Below are 21,430 nucleotides of genomic sequence, written 5' to 3' on the forward strand. Positions count from 1 at the left end.
TACATTTTGTTATTAATCTTTCGGACATACATATAATTTCAGATATAATAAATATTATACACATCTCAGGAAATCTTTGAGACATATTCTGTTAAAAAGTTACAAAACTAATTTAAGAAATAAGAAAAGTAATTGTAACAAACTACATTTTGCGATTTATTGCAATATTTTCATTTACGTGCAAAATATTAATACCTACATAATTGAAATAGAGAAAAAGTATCATATATAATATTGCAACTACAAACATTATTATCATGTTCATGAAACATAATGACATAGAATGCATCATTTGCAATAAAACATTCTGGCAAATAGTTGTGGAATAAATATAACTGTGCACAATTGCGAAAGTAAAATTGCAAAGAAACGAAACGTGATTTAAAAGAATAAAATATCCCCTTATAAGTCGGTTATTGTAGAACAGTGTTCGAAAATAGCGTTTGTATGTAACTTACCTAGCTCCAAAAGGCCAAAAGGCCACATTATGATTAAAGGTGTCCGCTACTATCTTCAAACCCGAGATCATTAAATCATTTTTTTCCAAGAAAGGCAAAACTAAAATGAAGGACACAACAAAATGTGGTCGTAATTTTCACATTTTTTTCATCTATCGTAAATCATATATGTTGGCACCAAAGGGCGAAAATCGTCCAAAAATTCTATGTACCAGCGGCTACATACCATATGAGAGATCTATAATAGACCATTTGTTGTGACTAGATCTTCTCAACCCTTTCGAAATACAATTTTGTTTTCATTTTGACGTCGATGACTCAATTTCAATTTAATGTTAACTTTGACGGGTAGATCTCTCGCTATCTATATAAAACTGCAATATAAAAGTGAAATCGAATCTCAAAGTCAGGAAAACTAAAAATGTTTATTGAAAATTAAAAAAACTTATTTTTACTTTTAATCCTTTTTCTAATGCATATTAAGCATAAAGCTAAAATTAAGACGAAAAACATGGTATACCTTTTAATTATAAATATTATAATTATGTATGATATATACAACTATTATATAATACTTACAACAGTTCTGTGTATATTATATAATTGTATATACACACAATAATGTATTTACACATTTTTAATACATTTAATTGGATAGGCAGTAATGTTTTGTTTTTTTCCTTAACTTCAGATTAATATAAAATCATTGTTTAATATTTTATTAATATGTAAGCATCTTTGTCAAAATAAATGAAAACGTTTAACATTTCCGATGCTTCTAAATAAATGCAAAAGTTTTCTTAGAATAGAATTAAGAGAGAAGAGAGGCAAACACACATGAATGTGCAGGATGAAATTTGACCGATCTCTGAGTAAAATTGTTTAGACCAATATAGATATATATAATTATATAGATATACATAATTATACATAGATATATATACAATCAGTATTTACACTGCATGGTGCATGGGCGACTTGAATGCGTCACACCACAGTGCGACTTTCGCGAGTATGTGGCTCCGTTAAAAAAGATGATTTAAGTGGCCCTAAAATTACAAATAGTTTATTAATAGAAAATACGTAAGATTTTCTTATAAAATCCGAAACTCAAGATTATCGAACGTTATGCGTGAGAGCAAAGTAAGAAAGTCATTGACTTATATCAGCATCATTCAGTATAAGTAGTTGGTTACACACTCATCTCTTATTAAACACATAACGTTCCCACTTCAACTTAAGTAAACGTAATAAACAATGATTATCGATCTTAATCGCAAGCCGCGATAAACTTGAGTTTTCGGTTCTAAATCATCTAAGCGACGAAATGATTTATGAACTTCTCGTACGGTTTATAAGTGTTATACATCCCGGAATCGGTATACGATTTTGTTACAACCACGTAATAAAATAATATATTACGCGAATGCACCGATTAATACTGTAGATACTGTGGATATTGTAGATATATGATACGTGTACTGTGCCGTGATTTATGTGCCACTGTGAGAAATCAACTTATGATTTCTTGTTAATGTGAGATCTTAAAAAAACCTATGATATATATACATATAAAAACATAATGTAGAAATACTATATATTTTATTAATAATGATGTATTGAACTTTAAGATAACGATTAAAAGTATCTTTTTTAGAAACAATCACATTTTTATACTATAAATAAATATATAAAATGAAGGCTGATGCGAGCCTGGCGCACAATGCGGATGCAAATAGGAAAATTTTTCATCATTATGCTAATCAAATATTTAGGAACATTACAATTTTTATCTCTCTACCTCATTTTCAACTAGAAACACAAAATCAAACAATAAATATTAAGATGCAAATTTTCTTATCACTTCTTTAAAATTTCTTGTGAATGTAGGCAGCTGCCTAAGAAAAAGAAAGAACGAAGAAAGTAAGAAGCATTTTGTTTATTAGACGATGCATGTGAAACTAATTATATGTGTATCATCAGAAGAAAACTGAGTTATCTGATCGATGCCATCATTAACATCACAGTATCATTCGTCCAGAAGATCACTAATTTTAATATCCTATAAGAATTACGTCTATCTTCATAATGCAGTCGATACGAGGAAAGCAACCGATCAACTTCCTCAAAAATGTATAAAAATAGCAACAGCGTGCCTATCGAGAGGTGGAGCTACAAGAACCGGCATCCCACTCTTTCTCTGGTTCTCTTTTTGTAGGCGGGCGACATTCCTACTGTTCGGCGACGTTCTCGTTGGACACCATTATGTTGGGTGCCGGATGTAGATTGGTCGTTCGATGCCGCTCGGTAGGGGCGGAGCCTACTGGCAGATCCCCACCAAGCTCCGTGTCTGTTAGATTTACTCCTCAGCTAGTAAACGCTGGAGTTACGTTGTCAGTTCAATATCGATATCGGACAAAACGCGTTTGTCGGGCACCAGCAATAACGTTGGTACGTTTCATCTGTGCCGGTTTTGTTGTTTGTGTCGCTATAAGTGTCGTGAATGTATAACGATTCACGTTAATTTACAATTTCTTGGTGACTTCAATTATTTTCTGTTCAAAGAAACAGACGTTTATATTGTGTAAGTTAAGCCCAATTCGCAGAACCGACATGCCATCGTTTCGTGACGACACCATCTCTGGAGAATCCTCGAACGTTATATCGAACCTCAGCAACATCGCCAACATGATGCACTATAATCAAACGAACCTCGCATATCGCCCACAGCAGCAACAGGTCGCTGATAACCCACAACAACATCAACTGATAATGAATCAAGCACATCAGCAAACATCGACGCAACAGGTCCAGCCACACACCGCGGTTGCGGTTGCGGCTCCCGCCGCCATTGAAGGTCCCCAATACTGGTACGGATACTCGACCAGACCCATACCCGCGACACCGGCGTTGCATCCTCAGCATCAGCCAAGTTCAATTCCTCCGCAGCTATTTAACCACCCCGAAATGCTATCCGGATGGCACTACACTCAGTATCCGCCGTATCTACATCAGTATCAATCGCAGCATCTACATTTTCAACCGCAATCGCAATCGCAATCGCAATCGCAATCGCAATCGCAACAACATCATACGCAAGAACTGGAGCAACATTCACCGTCCGAACAACGTCTCCAGCAACATTTGTCACAGCCACATCTGCAACAGAGTTCGCCGCCCGAGCAACTCTATCAGCACTCGTCTCCACAGCAGCACCTCCAACATAATTCGCCTCCCCAACAACTCTGCCAACAGCATCCGTCGCCTCATCAACACCTGCAGCAAAGCTCGCCGCCTCAACTCTGTCAGCAACACAGTCAACAATTGACCACTTCATCGCCACAGCAATTGCAGCAAAATTCTCCGCCGCAACAACATACCCAACCAAATTCATTGCCACAGCAGCGCATTCAGCAGCGATCGTTGCCGAAACACTTGCAGGAAAATTCGCCGCCGCAGTTCTTCCAACAAAATTCACCGCCACAATATCTCCAGTCGCAAATACCATCGAGAGAACAGGAATATGAAATTGCCTACAGACGACGGATGTTGAAATGGAGCATTAGAAACATGAATATCGATATGGCGATCCGTAATCAATATCCATCAGCGACCACGAAAATGAATGGTAACGTAGACGGCAATATGAACGGCAGTATGAATGGCAGCCTGAACGGTAGCATGAACGGCAGCAGCCATAGCAACAACAGCGCTTCTCCTACAACACCACCTAATTTTCATATTGTGCCATACGATGACTTACCCTGTGCGTCTCGCAACATGAATTTATCATCCACATCTGGCAATATAAACCTGGTACCTACAAACATGAACGTGCCGTCCACATCTAGAGATATGCCGTCTACATCCAGAGACATGCCGACCACGTCCAGAGATATGTCGTCCACATCAAGAGACATGTCATCCACATCAAGACGTCACCAATTATACACATCCCATAGAATTCAAGGGAGAAGGAGTCCGTACGAGTGGATGAAAAGGCCGTCCTATCAAAGTCAACCTAAACCAGGTTGGTAAAACATCATGTTTCTAGCACCACTAAATCTTCTTCAAACTCGCTTTCGAGAAATTAAAAAAAAATGTGGCACATAAGGATTTCAAATTTAATCATAATTTGAAAAATTTGCAATTGCATGAATAACAAACGCTTTCGAACACTGAAAGAATACATTCTCAACATTGTTTAATATATATATTATATATATATATATTTTTTTTTTTTTTTTTTGAAAATTCTGTATGCGAGAACAATTGTTGACAGTAAACATTTGGAATGGGTGAAACTGTCAAAATAGACGGACTTGAGATGGAAAAATTGTACGTTTCATTTTTCTTCGCAATTATCTTTTTGCCCAAAATTCGTCGTGTTATATAAAACATGATATTTGATGTTTAGTATAAAATTTTTTCTGTCTTAAAAGAATGAAATTCATTTACTGTAAAAAGCTTTTGGAATTATAACAAAATTTATAGCATGTGAAATAAAGATAAAGAGTACTTTTTCTATATTTCTTGCGAGCAGCAAAAGTTCGCCAAAATTAATTAATATTAAATTTAATGAATATATATTTATAATTTGGTTCATTTTACAGCATAATTGATATCGTCAAATAAATTTGTTACCTATCAAAATTCGATAATAACAGATTATGTTATTGTAAATTATACGCTGTATGTTGAAGGCTGCTCCTCTTCTTTTCTCTTTTACTTCGTAAAATTGATCAAAATGAATTCGACAACGTGAATAATGGACACGGCGCGCACCGTCGGCGTCGCCGTCGGATCATTTTATACCTCGATTTATCACTCCTTTTTCATGGTCCCACTTTATTTTTATCTTATCTTGCAATTGACTAAATGTAATGTAACGCAATTTACGTGGAAATTGTTGTAGATTATAATTAAATGACTTAAATTTTAATTAAGAGATAAAAACAACTATTTTAAGATGTTACTGGTTGTTCCTAAAATATTTGATTAAACTTCATCAGTACGTGTATTTTGCTCATCATATGAAGTGATAAAAATATCAAGTATGTAAATACATTCTTTTCGATTTATAATATTGATAGTTTTATTAATGAACCAAATAAATCGTCAAGAATATAATTATCTGCTCGGATATTGCAAAATATAATTAAACATTAGATATCAAATGTATAACACATGTGCTTCTTTCTCTCTCTAAAATTATTATTTATTATTTAACACGAAAAGAATGCAGTTAATTCTTTTACAGCTCTGAATTATATAAATTTACATTAAAGATAATTATTATTGTGAACATATAACAAATATTTATTAACGTAACACAAAATTCTAAAAAAACTCATAGAAGAATTTTTTAAATATAATTCAATTCAGATGCGGTTTTTTTAGGAAATTTTGCTTTAGCATAATTTATTTTGCCATAATAATGATTTACTTCCATCTTTCTTTAATGAAGAAGAGCAAGACAAATATTTAAACTTAATCGAGGTCCTGAATTGAGAAAATTGAGGAATTACCGTTGAAACAACGTGGAAATTCAAAAGATGTCCAAAGAAAATTTTTTCGATATTATACATATATCTGTATTTCCTGTGAATACATTTATCAAATCTTAGAAAATATATATACTGCAGATTTGTATCAATAAAACTTTTGCTAGAATATAACAAAATTTGATACTGACAATGAGAAAGCGATTCTGCAAATCGCGATTGCGAACCTTGAACAAACGACTCGCGTGGCCGAGCTCTGCCCGTGAACAGTTAATCTTCAATTTCAAGAGCTCGATTAAGAAATCGGATTAAAAAGCCACGTGACGAAGTTACGCGCCTAACGAGCACTTCTTTCGCGCATATCGCCCGCGGTCATAAACACGTCTCCAGCGGTCTAGATACGGCAAACCATGTAAACACGGTAACGGACGAGCAAACATCTAATTGCTCTCAAATATTTGTGAGATAATCCCCTTCCCTCCCTCCCTCCCTCCTTCCCTCTCGTCGTCCATCTCGATTTTTCACCGAATTCGAAAGTCCCATCCGTTCGCACGGAACGCGTCCTGAATCAACACACGCGACGAGGAACAATTAACTCTACGTTTCCGCGGGACCGTAATTCGGTATACACGAGCCGTTCGAAAATCCGGTCAATTTCCTTGTTCGATATAAACGCGCCTGAAGAAACAGCTTTTAGGTGAAAGAGATGTTCTTATTCTCAAATTGTTGCAGAATGTAACGCCGAAACTGTCGGCAGCGCGGATTCAACGTCGCCAATTAATGAACTCTGTTGCCGACTTGAAATTCTTGGTACGAATCATAATTAATTGATTGTCGATGTACACTATTACCTTTGGTGTTTGCATGCGTTATTGTACCACGATTGTGCATGCAGCCGATTGTTCTTTGGTAGAAACGTGTCTCGTAGATGTTTTCTAACTGAAGATATACGTCAGTTCTCAAACTGTCCAAGGAAAACAACAAGAATAATGAAAAGTGAGATATTTTAGAGAACCTGCAGTTTTCAAAATCTATTTTTAATGTATACAATGTATCATATACTTCAAAAAATAATGTGATATATTTTATAATGACTATCATGCTGACAATGTTACACTAACAACGCTAAACAAGAGACTAATTAATTTTAGCAATCGGAGGTGACAACGTTAGTCATTTTTTATTCAACAGGATCATAAATTTATCGGTTTGGTACGCTCTTCCGCGAGGGTGTTTTTACTTACACCTCATCGAGATCTCGATACTTTTTAATCTTCATCTCAGCGAATTTTTCACCATACATTCAAAACTGAAATAGCAATAACCTGGCAATTTTTCTTTCTAAAAATTTGCTCATGTTCCGTTCGTACGGTGTCTAATACAATTTCTTTCAGTATCTCCGAATTTAGGTATACTTATATTAAAAGTAGCATACGCGTATCGAAATATGAATTTTGAAATTGTAAACACGTAGACGATTATTTCCATCTCCATTTCTATTATTACTATTATTATGTCGCTATAAGACGCTTATTATGTTTGATGTTACACGTTACACGCATGTGTTTTGCGCGTGTATACATGTACACACGCGCAGAGTACAGACACACAGCTTCACGTATTTATACGTATTCACGTTTTCACCCGGGTGTCCGCTCCGAGTTTTTGGATGAGAAGCAGAAAAAGAATACTTATGTTTAAATTCTACTATATTACATTTATGTTTTCGTGAGCGACATTGACAAATTCTCTTCTAAAGAAAAGCGCAAAGCCATCAGCGTGCCTCATGGATATATTTGGTCAATCTTTAACCGCTAACGGGATTAACATGTTAATACATTCAAACTGCTTTGCCCCAAATCCCAAATTATTCCTCGCCTGATGCACTTCGCCATCAGGCGCTTCGCAGAATCCATCTCAATTCTTCTCTTTCGTCGCCGTCTCTCTCCTGTTCCTCTTATTTGCATTTTACCTCACGCGCGTGCAGTAAGTACGCACCTTAAGTACCTTGAAACGAGCGTCCCGTACCTTCCAGCGGCAATTATCTACGTTTTATGGTTATATTGCGGGCAGAAGCCGCATGGCAGAGCCTCTCACCACGACAATACAAAAACGTGAGGCGTGTGCATTACAATTTTGTGGAGGGACGGCCTCGTGCATGCGCTTTCTCGTTCGCGCATCGCGAATCGCCGCCGCGCCGCGCCGTTCGGTTCCGTGAGAGCGACCCTCCGTGAACACGCGATTTCTACCGCTTTTATGACGCCTTCGTCTGGCTACGATCCTCTTATCGGCGCGATTAAAGGTAAACAACAAAGAGGAAAGATTTAATATCATCCAGGTAAAGACATCGCCGACATCGGTCGTTATTATTCCTACCGATAATTATGGAAAATATAATTACTTAAAAGTGAATTAGCCCTTTATTATGTACAATTTTTCTTATCTTAGTAAAACCCATGGATCTTTTCCTTCAAGACGTCGCTTCGTCATTCGTCCTGTGAGATTTAAAACGTCTCCTTTCAATCTGACTTTGTTGCAAATCCGTAAAATAGACTCCACCTACCGTATCTGTGACTGGAACTCTTCATTACGGTCGAGTGTTTTGACAGTAGCAAGATCAACAGCAGGATCGGTGCCGATGTTGTCGAGTCTCTGGTTAAACCTTGTCGTCAGTCGATCCACAACGGAAACCCTCGAATCACGAGAGAGTTTTGGGTGTTATGCGATTCGGTTCGCAGCATGCCGTCAGACATTGGGATTTTTCCGTTCAAGGATGTAAAACGATTCATTATTGGCGCCGTGAGCTCAGTCTGGAATCGAGTTGTAGTGGACGCGAGTCACATGACTGAAGTAAAATACTTACACACGAAAAAACTTAAACGCGCGTCCACGAATTAAGCCTCTCGGTTGGATATTCGACTAAAAAAATCAGCTCCAGACTCACAGTCGAGAACCAGGGCACGGTTTAATATAGAATGGAATCCATGTGACCCGTAGTGTGAGAGAGAAGCGTTGAGAGAGTTAACAGAAATCTTTCAACAAATAGCTTCGACACTTTTGACTTCATTCATTCTTGTATACTCCTACGACCGGGCTACGTGCCAGTCCAAGGTTAAGGTAATATTTTTAAGTTATTTTACGATAATGTTCTTCTCTTGTCGTCACTAGCCCTATAGAGTTCGAATGGTTGCAAGACGATATAAATCAATCTAGAAGCTGTTGAGTTCCGTTTGGCCACGCGCTCCGCAGGTATACGATGAAATTTTCCACAGTTTCTGATCTTTTGTCTGTCAATACATGTTTGTTTGCGATTCGTTGCATTTGTCAATGATCACGGTATAAGAGAACCAAGTGTTAGTTCATTTAACGTATACTTGTTTCTTTTTCATCAATTAGCACGTACTGTTAAATTTTTTATCCTTTTTTTAACCCTCGATAGTTTTCTCAATTATTTTCTCTTTATTCTGTGTGTGCACTATACGTTTTATTTATATCCATAACAGTTAAATGTTAGATACGAGTTAAAATAGAATTCTTCAAAAATTTGCTAAATGCGATTATTATTAAATTAAACACACTAATATAATAAAGATTATAATATTAAGTTCTTATAACACACATACGCATGTAACTATGTATATATTATACTTAATCATGATACCAATTTCTTTTGTAAAATTTAATGTTACTTTTATGTATATACATATACTATTTATGTATATAACATTTATATATATATATATATATATATATATATATAAATTTATAGCATTTTTAACCTTGCAGCACGAAGCGAGAGAACCAATCAACATCGCGGAAAAGGGGCAACAATAAATTTGATGCGATTTAGCACAGCTTATTTAAGAGTATAGCTATACATATTCGTTAGTTACTTTATGGCAATACTGGACGTTACAAGATATTAACGAGTTACATGAAATATAAAAAATAAAAAAAAAGAAAGGAATTTTCAAGTGCTGAAAAGAAACGGACAGTTGCAGTTACATCGCGACTAAATCGCTACCACTCTCTTTCTCTTTCTCCCTTCGTTCGCGGGCACTTGATATGCGATATATACAAATGCGAGGTGGCACAATAGAGGTAATTGTGACGCCGCTGACGAATGGCACCCGCGCGAGTCGGCGCGCGGCTCCGGCTAGGCCAACACGAGATATCGTCGGGGGGTTGTGTCAAACGCCCGCAGGAAAAGCGGGGCACGCGCTTTTGCCATTCCGCGGCGTGAAATGGAAGAGCAAATGCTATAATGGGGTGGCAACGAGTCCCAGGAGCACCGTTTCTTCGCTCCCTCGCTCGCGTCTTTCTCTCCACGTCTCTCTGATGTCCTCCCGCATCTCATAGCGTTCGTAAAATCCGTCGCGTTTCCTCTCTCTCTCTCTCTCTCTCTCTCTCTCTCTCTCTCTCTCTCTCTCTCTCTCTCTCTCTCTCTCTCTCTCTCTCTCTCTCTCTCTCTCTCTCTCTCTCTCTCTCTTTCTCCGTCGCGCTCGTTCGCATTTCGCGCACGGATACTCGGGAGAAATAGCTCCGGTGAATTCGTTCGTTCGAAAGTATAGACAATGACGGATTCAACGAGCTAGATACATTTTAAGAAATCGTCCCGATGCTCCGCTCGTGGTGATAAATTTTAGCTAGCAATAATTGGTACGCATTTTAGATTAAAGATGGAATGACCAGAAATATTTTACAGCGTTAATTACTGATTTTAGAATATAGACTCGATTAAAATATCAATTGTCGTAATACAATCTTGCTATTGAGAGCATCTAGTTAATTTAAGTACATTTGCGTGGTCGCGATTGACGAGGCCGGATAATCGTAGGTGCGATATCGGTAAGATGAAAAACGCCGACGGTAATCCTTCCCTAACTCATACGCTTATGTGTTTCGTGCGTGAAACGAAAAAAGCCGACGACTTGCCCTCTCGAACAACAGCCTGTATACGTGCTAACCATCCGAGACTTGACGGACTCCTCCGAATGTAAAAAGTTCAACTCGGAGTCGCGCAAAGTTGCTCCGTTAACCGTAAAAAAGTTCCAGAAACTAGAAACGTCGATTTCTTAAGTCTCCCCTTCGTGTCGGATGTTACTACAGCGAAAGAGCAAATCATTCACCTTTGATATTTTAACTCTCAACTTTACTATTAATTACTTATTTTTCCCTTGTCGTGGTCAATTACCACATTTATATAATTTTGATTATAAAATTATTTAAAAGACGGTGTTAATACTTATTTAGATTATCATTACAAAAATTGTATAATGATGAAGTTTAATTTGCTATTTCTCGCAACAGTTTGCTGCTAATATTTGTCTTTAAACAACTGATTTCTTCAGTCTCGGTTTTTATTATATAGGTGAATGGTGCGACTTCTTTCGCCTCACGATAAAAATTGATTCGGAATCGTGAAATTATCTTTGCGAGTGTGGCGTGGCGAGTACTCACGAGAAATCTATCGTAATTAAGGCCAGTACCGCATACAGTTTGGAAATTTTTTTTTTTTGATTCGATTACAATCTTGAAAGATAAAGAGTCTGCCTTTTGATAAGGTTTAAGGATGTTTCATGTGTTTGTTTACGTGCATCAGGCTGCGCGACGTTTACTCTTAACGCGTCAAATATTTGCACGCCTAACAATGCGCGCAGCGTAACAGAAAAAAAGAGCGAGAGAAAGAGAAAAATCCGAGCTACATTACGCGATATCATATTGACAAAAACCATGGCGAACGCTGTCTAATATTTATTCCTCGTTTATCTCGTAACACTTTATTGATATATCAGAGATTAAATTAAACATTATGCAATCGCGAAGTAATCGATCATCGCGAAAAGAAAATTTGTCCTAAGTGACAATATTCCTTTTTGCAGACGTGTTTAGCTAAAATCTTCGAATTGAACACGATACTTTTTTTTAGAAAAGAAACAGCACAAGTTCTATTCAATTTATTCGTAAGAAAGATGACTCGTGTCTTTTTTACGCGTATTAATTCAATTACATCTTGATGACAAGTAAGGAGGACTGACAAGAAGTTTGTAGCTCACATTTTAAAATCGAAGTTGGAAACCAACTGATCGAAAAACTCGGTAGCGAATAAGAGTGATTAGTGGTGAACATGTTGATTTATTATACAGCACTTCTCTTACATTATAGGATATGTAGCGAAGACGTGATTCAAGCATTATTATAGATACGGAGAGTTGGAAGTGCCCGCGATAACAATCTCTCAATCTCATTCTGAGTAGATGAAAACTCAAAACCAGACAGTCCGTAATATATTGCTGCGTTATTTGAACAGATTACACGGATTTAAACCGTGAACACGCGTCGCATGCGTTGACATATGTATAACGCCTAAACGCCAACGTATCACCTAATTCTTCAAATTCTCATTGCTTACATTGCCTCGTATGAGTTTTCTACACAATCGTGTATAAGAAAGACGTTTTACAAATAAGATAAATCTTTCGCAACCGACTTATATAAAGACGTAGATATATAAAATTTGTTTTCTAAAACGCGTGTATAAGTTTCGATGTAAAACCCTTTTTTTTTTTTAAATGTATTTGTATCTACATATATATTTTATTTTATATATATGTAACTAAAATTATTAAATTATTGATAGGAAATTTTCTTTGCCAGTGAATAAATATCAATATACAAAAACTTCTTTGACTATAACTGACCGACGTGATATTCTTGTAAAAATTCGTACTCCACGGAATCCTCAATCAGAAAATTAATTAGCTAAAAAAAATTAATTAAAAATTTATTTTGTAAATTGAGAGTTTATCTTTCGGCCTCTCTTTGGTATCAAGATTTCGCAATCATTGATTTAAAAAATATATATACACAAAGAAAATCCAAAAAGAAGCACAAAGTAATCTGAGATCTCGAAGATTATCAAATATATCTGCAATAGGTGTCAATTCGATTCAATGAATTCCTTTCATAGAAACACTCGGCTTCTATGGATTCCATTGACTCCATTATTTATTCTTGCCATCCTTGCTGCGCATCCTTGCTGCCACGAGGATATCCTGCTCTGACCCGATACCAGCCATGCTGGCCTCAAACTGTAGCCATTCTGTGTACCGACAAAAAGTCTAAGGTCGCTTGCTTATTCGTAACGCCGCGAAGGCCTCGGAGTTCCCTTATCGAGGAGTGGTGGATTAACGTGCACGCCTTTGATCTCGCCGGCGGAGCCTTATCTAATCGTGTCCCTCTCTCTTGAGCCATCTCTCGCCGTTCCCACACACACTCGTATCTCTGTTTCTCGTCCCTCTCTCTCTCTCTCTCTCTCTCTCCATTCTATATTTTGTGCGCGTGGTGTTACCGCCAAGAACACCACGTCGTAAGAAACGCATTCACACCGTGCGCGAGTGCCAACGCACCTCTTCTTCGTTTTGCCGCCTTCTGGCGCGTCGTTTTCTCCCATAAGATATAATCGCGCTTCGCGTTATTTATTGCAAAAATCGTAGATGTGCATCTCTCTTTCCGCGAATGCCGTTGCTTCAAGCTACCGCAATTTTGTACATGTGCATGTATGAGTATTAGGTGTATATGCGTATTACCTTTTCTTTATTTGTAATCATTATATTTTCTGTAAAACATAAATTAATTTTTATTAAAAGTTAATGACCACATCTCTTTATTCTCTTTCCATATCTTCTCATAAATTTTTTTATGCTTAAAGCATGATTATAATTGTTTCAAACGCAAGCTATTAATGTGACAGTATATTTAACATGTATTCTATTATCTATTGATAAAAAATTTGTAATATTTCAAAGTAAAACTAATTTTGAGATATGAGAGGCGTCCTAGAAAGGCAATATATACAATATATTATTGATGTACAATTGTCTTTCTCAATTTTGTTTTTGTATCCTAACAATTATTTCGCACTACTGCAACTCTAATGTAAGATAATCAATTTCCCTCACGAGAGAGAAATAATTACTGTAAATTGTAAATGCGGCTGTTTTCTATTATATTCTTTATTACAACACGTTTGGGCGAGATCTTGAACGAAACGAATTGCTCAGTCGGAACATTTTTGACTAAAATTTACACGACTGTGTGTCTATTGTTTTCTTTTCTTATATCTTTTTTTCATTTTCAATATATTATATTGGACGTGGTATATTTGTGTTATTCGCAAGTACAGAATTGGCAGGCAGTTCGACATGAAATTAATTACGAAATATCCTTCACTTTGTTAATGTCGCCACGCGGTATACGCGTTCGCTAAAAAACGTTATCTCTTTAACGTATTATTGACAAGAGAATCAGCACGATAGATATTAACCGCGTAATAACACCGGCCGTTATCTACCTCTTTTTCAGGGAAGACTCGCACAAAAGACAAATACCGCGTGGTCTACACGGACTATCAAAGACTAGAACTCGAGAAGGAATTTCATATGAATCACTATACCACTATCAAACGCAAGGCGGACCTCGCTGCTCAGCTCGGTCTCACGGAGCGTCAGGTAAATCATGTCCATCACAGTGAAAAATTGTCGAATTATTACGCGGGACGATCGCCCAATCGTAACCGTCGCTTTTGCAGATAAAGATCTGGTTTCAAAACCGACGGGCGAAGGAGCGGAAGCTGTTGAAGAAGCAGCAGGAGCAATCGAGAGAGCGGCAGATGAGAGCGCAGGACGTAGTGGCGGCGGCCGCGGCGGCGGCCTCCACAACGTTGGAGGTGATGGCTGGAGGTATCATGGGTTATGCCACCGCCGGCACGGAAATGGGTGGGATGCTGGGCGGTCTGATGCAGACCAACGAGAGCACCTCCTCCGCACCGCTCCCAGCGACGCCGACGACGTCGACACCTCTGCCCACGTCGCAATCCACGTCGCAGCCCGCGTCGCTGCCCACGACACTGCCTATGCAATACCCGGGCCACTCTAATCCAATGTAAAAGGGATCCGCTGTCCGGATCCTTTGGACGGCTCCACGAGGTGGAGCGATGGCGAGGTATCCATCGTCTATCACTTCGAACTCAACGTACAAAGGGATTCGCAAGACAAATACAGCGACACTGGGACACCGCGTAAAATAATTAAGACGCGTAAGGTAATTAATTGTAGCTCGCACATGATACACAACGGCCTGTGATAAACGACCGTTAATTAAATGGATCGTTTGTGGATTACAGATCGTGGAAAGCGCATTGATCTCACTAATCTCGTCGGATTTACGTCCACAACGATCCCCGTTAATATGACGGTCGTGCTTCGATATTTTACGTTCTACATTCGTTAATTCCGCAAGAATTCCAAGTCGGAAGTGAATGTCGAATGTGGACTGCATGGATGCCTTCGCGCGCGCGCGCGCTTGGCAATTCTGAGATCTAAGTGTACACCCGTATCTAAGATATTCATGCAGCCTACTACACGATCGTGTTTCGTAATTGTACCTGGATATTAGGGAGGATCGAGGGGAAGGGTTAAAAAAAAATAGAGAGTTTGTTTGACTATCCCCCTATAATAGGGAGATTCAACCGTCTGCGCGAATCGAGAATTACGCGCACAGTCTGACGCTTTTAGCTTTAAGATAGGGATAGTAGTATCCGAAAATAATCGAGTTATCCAAACAAATGTATTAACTCTTTAACTACGGCATGCAAAGGAGCTTCTTTGTAAGTAACTTACAGGGAAAAATACTTGCAATTATGACATTGCACGAATTTATTATCTCCATCGGCAGATCGACGTCGTAAATTAACCGCGAGAAGCGTCGTAAATTTCACTTTGCTTTTACCGCAACTGTTTCAATTCCTACTAGATCTATATGCACGCATATTATTATATATATGAGAATAAATATATATGAAATATATATTATTGTTATATATAAATAGGATGGGCGTGCAGCATTCACAGCTGAAGAGTTAATTGGTCTCGGATCGGATTCAGTTCAAATCAAAGAGATCGGAATCGAACGCCGGATGCTCGAAAATTTTGGATATCACTCGTATATCACTAGTCAACGTAATTTACGGCGCTCGTAAATGTAAAATTGCAAGGCGCGCACTATGTAACTATGTACACGTGACGGTGGAACGTGTGCATGTTTAGGCGTCGATGAAAAGTGCTCACGACATCACACAAATTACTCTTTCTCCCATTTGTTGTGATTGATCGTTAGCTTTCTGTATCGACATTATCCGCGCGTGCGAAAGCACATATTTTCACGTTCGTCACGACGCGCGCGCCTTTTTTTCTTTTTTTTTCTTTTTTTTGTTTTATTTTTTTTTCAACAAACCGATAACCATTTCACGCGATTTATTATACCTGAGTACCTATGTCTTTTTTTTTTTTTGTATCGTCGCGTAAAACCCAATAAGTGAGTACTCAGCTTTGATCATAATAACCATAATCGATGAAAATAAACGAAGAAAATAGCGGCATTCGTCGGTGCCGCTTACGACGATCGGGTTTGCCGTACGGTTTTAGGCGTACCCGTGATCACGCTAATAAATAGCGTGAACCTTCTGTTAATACACTGTAAATACGTGCATTTGTATATAAACGCGTTGTAAATGAAATAAAATTGTAAATTATGAAATTAAAAGGGATACGTGCCTTAAGGTAAAGTATATAGATCGAATAATGGATAATGTCGATATGAGGATAATCATTTCTAATTCGATACCTTAACATAACGGCATAATATAATAGTGTTACATTTGTTAATAGCAAAGCAAGTGCTGCTTGAATTTGAATATTACGATAACATCCGCGAAGTCTATATTTTCCCTAGACTTTTCGTATATTTCTTATAGTAAATATTTACACGACAAAAATGGCGATCGCCTCGATCGGGACGCTATCGCCATAATTGTAAAATTAGCAGATAATATTGTTCGTTGTTTTATAACGTGAGAAAAGTAACGATGTAATATTTAAATCTCCGATATAATGGTTAAGAATAAATCTTATCTGTTATAATTTTCTCTATCTATAAGAATGTTTTTTTATCGCTGCAATCCAAAAAAATTGTCTAATCCTTTTTTTTGGATTATATTGTTATAATAATGCCTTTTTTTCGTGGACGAAAATATCCTGCATTTTTAATTCATATTTTTTTAGATACAAAGTGATATTGTTAACATAATATTTATAGAAATGTGATTCGTTTCTGTCCAGTATTTTATAATAATAACACGCATTGTAATAATATTATATAATTTTTTTTGTAAATAGTCATATATTCCCGCAATGAAACTAGGATGGAATTTTCACTTGTCCGAGCCACATCTTTGTCAATTCTTAATAAATTATATATCTTTTACTCGCCTTGACAAATCGTCTCTCATTTAAATATATACAATTTTATACAGTCAATACGACTTTGCTCCGTAATAAAAGAATTGACTCACCCTTCGATCGCTGCTGCATCTTGTCGTCACACGATATTACTGCTCGATCGAGTAACACGAAGTGGACAACCGTTGTTCCAATCCTGGTCTATTTTCCCGTATTGTACAGCACGATGGACCAAAACTCATCGAGATTAACAGGTCCAGTCGTCATTAAAACGCTAACTCGCGCTCGCGATAAATTTTCGGTTGAGAAAATCGAAGGTGATTCGGCGCGACGGTAACTATCGTGGACACCAACGTGCTAACCGTTATTCGAATTATTATTAACATTAGTACCTATAGAAATTATTTTAATCAATTCGCTGCGATCTCCCACTTGGGGAGATATTCCGCTATTCGCGTATTCTGTTCCGCTATTAAAATCCGTTTACCGACAATCGTCGGTGTCGTTAACAGTGTCGGCGCAGCTTTTACACTATATGCATGAAAAACCTGCGCAACGACACTTATCGAATCGACAGTTTTCGGTAAGGCATGCAATGCAGGAACGGAATACGAGCCCTGGCCGTTACCGTCGATACTTGGACTTGATACTTGCCTAGAATTCCCGACTCCATCCCCGTCTCGCACGTCTAGTAATAATTAAAGTAATACGCACGCTGAAAGGCGAGACGAGGACACGAACACCGACTCGGCGCGCGTTAAAAGAAAGTGATAGTTCCCTCAGATCGCGGCGATTAACCCTTCGTCTCCGTCGCGCGTCCGATTCCGTAATACGTGTAATATCAATAATATACTCAAAGCGGTCAGTACCTTGCTCGCGTGAATAGACGCGGAACGTTCTCATTGCGACGCGCGAAAGCCCGAATCGAAAACGCGACGTGAACTGAACGGCGAAAGATTTCAAGATTGGATCACGTGATGTTACAATTACCTTTTCCTTTGCGCGGAAAATTTCTTCGCGATTGAAAAAGACTGTTTCTGTTATAAAAGCTAATTTGACATGTCGTTCCGTGGGCGATGCAGGGTTTCAAGTTATTCCGTGAGCGGTTGCGAGGGTGACACTCGGACAAAGAACAATGCGGAAACCTGTCCGATGATATGTTTATTACTTCACGGTCGAAAAGGTACTGACTGATGTTTGGCCAATTTTGAAACGCCCGGAAAGTGTACGGTATATAAGAAACTGAAGAAAAACATCGGCGAGAACCTCTAAAACGTCCGCCGAGTATACAAACTCTAATTTTGAATAATAACTTTGAACAAACGTTATCATCAGACTTTTCGATCCGATATGATCCATGATTCTCTGCTACGTATTTCTTAACGACTTACTAGGATTAAATTGTCGTATAAGTTTAATTTCGCTTATTTCTCGTTCCTTAATATCGCTCATTTATATAATCGGAGGTGACTAAAGATGATCGAAGATTTATGGAATAATCGAAAAATAAAGCGATCGATCGTGATTCCTGAACGACTGATTATCATAGAGATAGCTTCATTCGTTTGATATCGAATACGATCGCTTCGCGGGCGAATAAATTACGGATTCGAACATTACGTACAGACTGGGGCAAAAAAATAGTGCGTTATTTTCTGATTGCTTTTGGATATTAATAAAAAGCGTAATATGTGCTCTTTGAACAGTTTTTTTGTGAAATCAATAATCAACGCACGCATGGAGTCTATTACCTCAATAACAATCGAAATGTTAATAGTATAAAACAATATATTAATACGAAACGATATAGTGAGAGAACGTTATATATAGTTAAGCGCGTTCTTTTTTCACGTCGTGAAAGTCGGATGCGACTCTTGGTAAGCGGTCAGTCCGAGATTATCCAATTCACACTGCCGGTCTAATCCCGATTTAGGAATTACGGGGTACGGAGTGTACCCTTTAGCGAATTGTTTGTCGCTCCGCGGCTGCGGCGGTGCCGCTGTCCGCTGACGCTGTAGGCGCGAACGGGTCTCGTTGGAGATCGCGCGGTAAACACAAACGTAAAAACGCGTAATGCGCTTTATGCGAGCACGCGAATCATCAACCCCCTCCCGTCCTGGGTCCTACCCCATCCACGCATACCGCGAGCGCAGACGAAGGTGGCAACGAGTCCCGCGGGGGCACTGAAGTTAACTACCAGATCGATGTCCGACCCCAGTCCACCCTCTGGTGTCCCCCCTTCTCCCTTTCCCTCCCTAAAACCAACCCTCCCGACACTTCGACGCAATCGAGCTGGTTTGTCGCGGCGAACCGAGAATTTTGCGCGGTTTATGCGACACACAGCTCGAGCCCGATGATCTCTTCCCGACGGCGAGACGTCTCTCGAAAGCTCGCTTCGTAAACACGCCTCGTAAACGATTGTGGGGTAATGGTTTTTAAAAAATTACTCGGCGCGATCGTGATCGTTTCATGATGAATAGTGGTAAAGACCATGCACAAGTAAGAAACGAAGAAAAATGCAATTTTTATTTACGGACGCACGTTTCAGTGCGTGATTATTTCGGCACAATATGAAAAATTAAATCTACATCACGCTCTTTTTAAAACCATAAAACAGATCTGTGATAAAATAAAATTAAAATACATTTTACATCAAGTGGTTTTCCAAATGGTACTGAATTCACGTAAATGAAAAATTTTACGTAAAAGATTATATTTTGATATAAATTCCCGAAATTATACAAGGTATGTTCTATACTTTTAATCACAGATGATATTGCTAGTGAATAAAGAAAATTTTTTCTCATCAAAAATATCGAGAGAGGTGTCTCTTATTCTATTTTTCCCTGAAAGAAATATATTTCAAAAATATATAATATATATTTAAGATAAATAATAAAAAAAATATATATATATATATATATATATATATATATGTAATAAATACATACAATAACTAAATATATATATATTATATTGCATAACTACTTTGCTCTATCTGTGCCAGAATAATTTCGTTAACAAACAATGCGATGCAAGGGTCTCGGATGAATCTGACGATTGCGCCCGACGGAATGAGAAATGAGCGCTGCGGAGAATTAATGGACGTGCTGTGGCATAATCGTATCTATGCTCCAATTACTACTATTGTTGATTATACGAGGGTTCGACATAATCCTCACCGATGTATCATTGTTTTAGCGGAAGAGGAATGTGAAGGGACGTCACCGTGGACGATATTAAAAGCGGAGATACATCCAAATTTTTGCAACACCTTATTTCCATTCGCTTCAAACTTATTCGTCAAGGACGACCACGATGGAGGAGACACATCGATTGATATTTATTCACGCGTCTAGACAGAAACGGATATCACGTACACATAAAGGTTTTTACAATAGCACGATATCGTGTCTCATAAAATTTCATAATCTAGATTTTGACGAGAATGTGATTTTTGCTCATTTATTCGCTGTAGTATTCTAGGAAACATTAATAGCGATTTGATGTTGCATGTTTTATGTATTACGCACGGCGTAGCGGAGGTAGCGGATATTAGGTACAACCGAAAAGGAGACATTCAGATTGAATTTATTCAGCGACGTCGTGCCGACAAAGGCCGCTCGCTGCTCATTCTAAAATCGCGACATAATAAACAAAAATGAATTATAAATTCTGAAGCGTCATGTTTTATTCATTATGCTGATAAAGATGTTGATACGACAAGGAAATCATTTATCTCAATAAGAAAACGCAAAGAAAATTAATTGTACATTACATATCCTAAAAATAAAATATTTGCATATACTCTATCTAAATTATAATAATGCATTTAACAGGTTTTCAAATATTTATTATACATCTTTGAATTAAAATTATTAAGTCTTAAAAAAAAAAAAAAAAGAATGCTACATTTGTGGCACATCTGTCCACCATTGTGCCGCATTGGGAGAAGAGGTAGATATACCCCTGCCATATTTTTCGGAACGCGAGGAGACCACAAGAGACCGTAGGGACTGTCGTGATATTCGCGGAACGCACGTGAAAACACGGTGTCAAAGATAACGGAAGGAAAAACGGGTGGGGTAGAGACTGGACTCGAGATGTGTGCATCGGCGTCATCCTTTGGTATCTTCGGGGATTAAATTCTGAAAAGGAAGGACACCCGGTC

At 38.0% G+C, this 21,430-nt stretch overlaps 1 protein-coding gene across 3 annotated transcripts; it reads left to right on the forward strand.

Moving 5' to 3' along the window:
* The first annotated feature begins 2,842 nt into the window (after nt 1–2,842).
* Nucleotides 2,843–17,251, forward strand: Cad (homeotic protein caudal). 3 transcript variants are annotated; one of them, XR_013255971.1, is made up of 5 exons: nt 2,843–4,488; nt 6,695–6,772; nt 14,327–14,472; nt 14,553–15,064; nt 15,147–17,251. XR_013255971.1 is itself a non-coding variant. In XM_077399947.1 (4 exons), exons 1-4 carry the CDS (start codon nt 3,072–3,074, stop codon nt 14,907–14,909), a joined length of 1,998 nt encoding a protein of 665 aa, XP_077256073.1. In that variant the 5' UTR covers nt 2,843–3,071; the 3' UTR covers nt 14,910–17,251. The 3 variants fall into 3 exon arrangements, 2 of the variants coding, with proteins under 2 accessions (XP_077256073.1, XP_077256074.1); XM_077399947.1 differs by having other exon boundaries at nt 14,553–17,251; XM_077399948.1 differs by lacking the exon at nt 6,695–6,772 and having other exon boundaries at nt 14,553–17,251.
* The last annotated feature ends 4,179 nt before the right edge of the window (nt 17,252–21,430 follow it).

This window comes from Temnothorax americanus, unplaced genomic scaffold (assembly GCF_048541705.1).
Source record: "Temnothorax americanus isolate GAGA-0224 unplaced genomic scaffold, ASM4854170v1 Scaffold13, whole genome shotgun sequence".
Taxonomy (NCBI): domain Eukaryota; kingdom Metazoa; phylum Arthropoda; class Insecta; order Hymenoptera; family Formicidae; genus Temnothorax; species Temnothorax americanus.

What these genes read in the sequence shown, in the direction of transcription:
- Cad (XM_077399947.1), top strand. Translation starts at nt 3,072, where the DNA reads ATGCCATCGTTTCGTGACGACACCATCTCTGGAGAATCCTCGAACGTT. An exon ending in TCAAAGTCAACCTAAACCAG is followed by an intron (nt 4,489 to 6,694) that starts GTTGGTAAAACA and finishes AAATTGTTGCAG; the next exon opens with AATGTAACGCCGAAACTGTC. An exon ending in TCGGTCTCACGGAGCGTCAG is followed by an intron (nt 14,473 to 14,552) that starts GTAAATCATGTC and finishes TCGCTTTTGCAG; the next exon opens with ATAAAGATCTGGTTTCAAAA.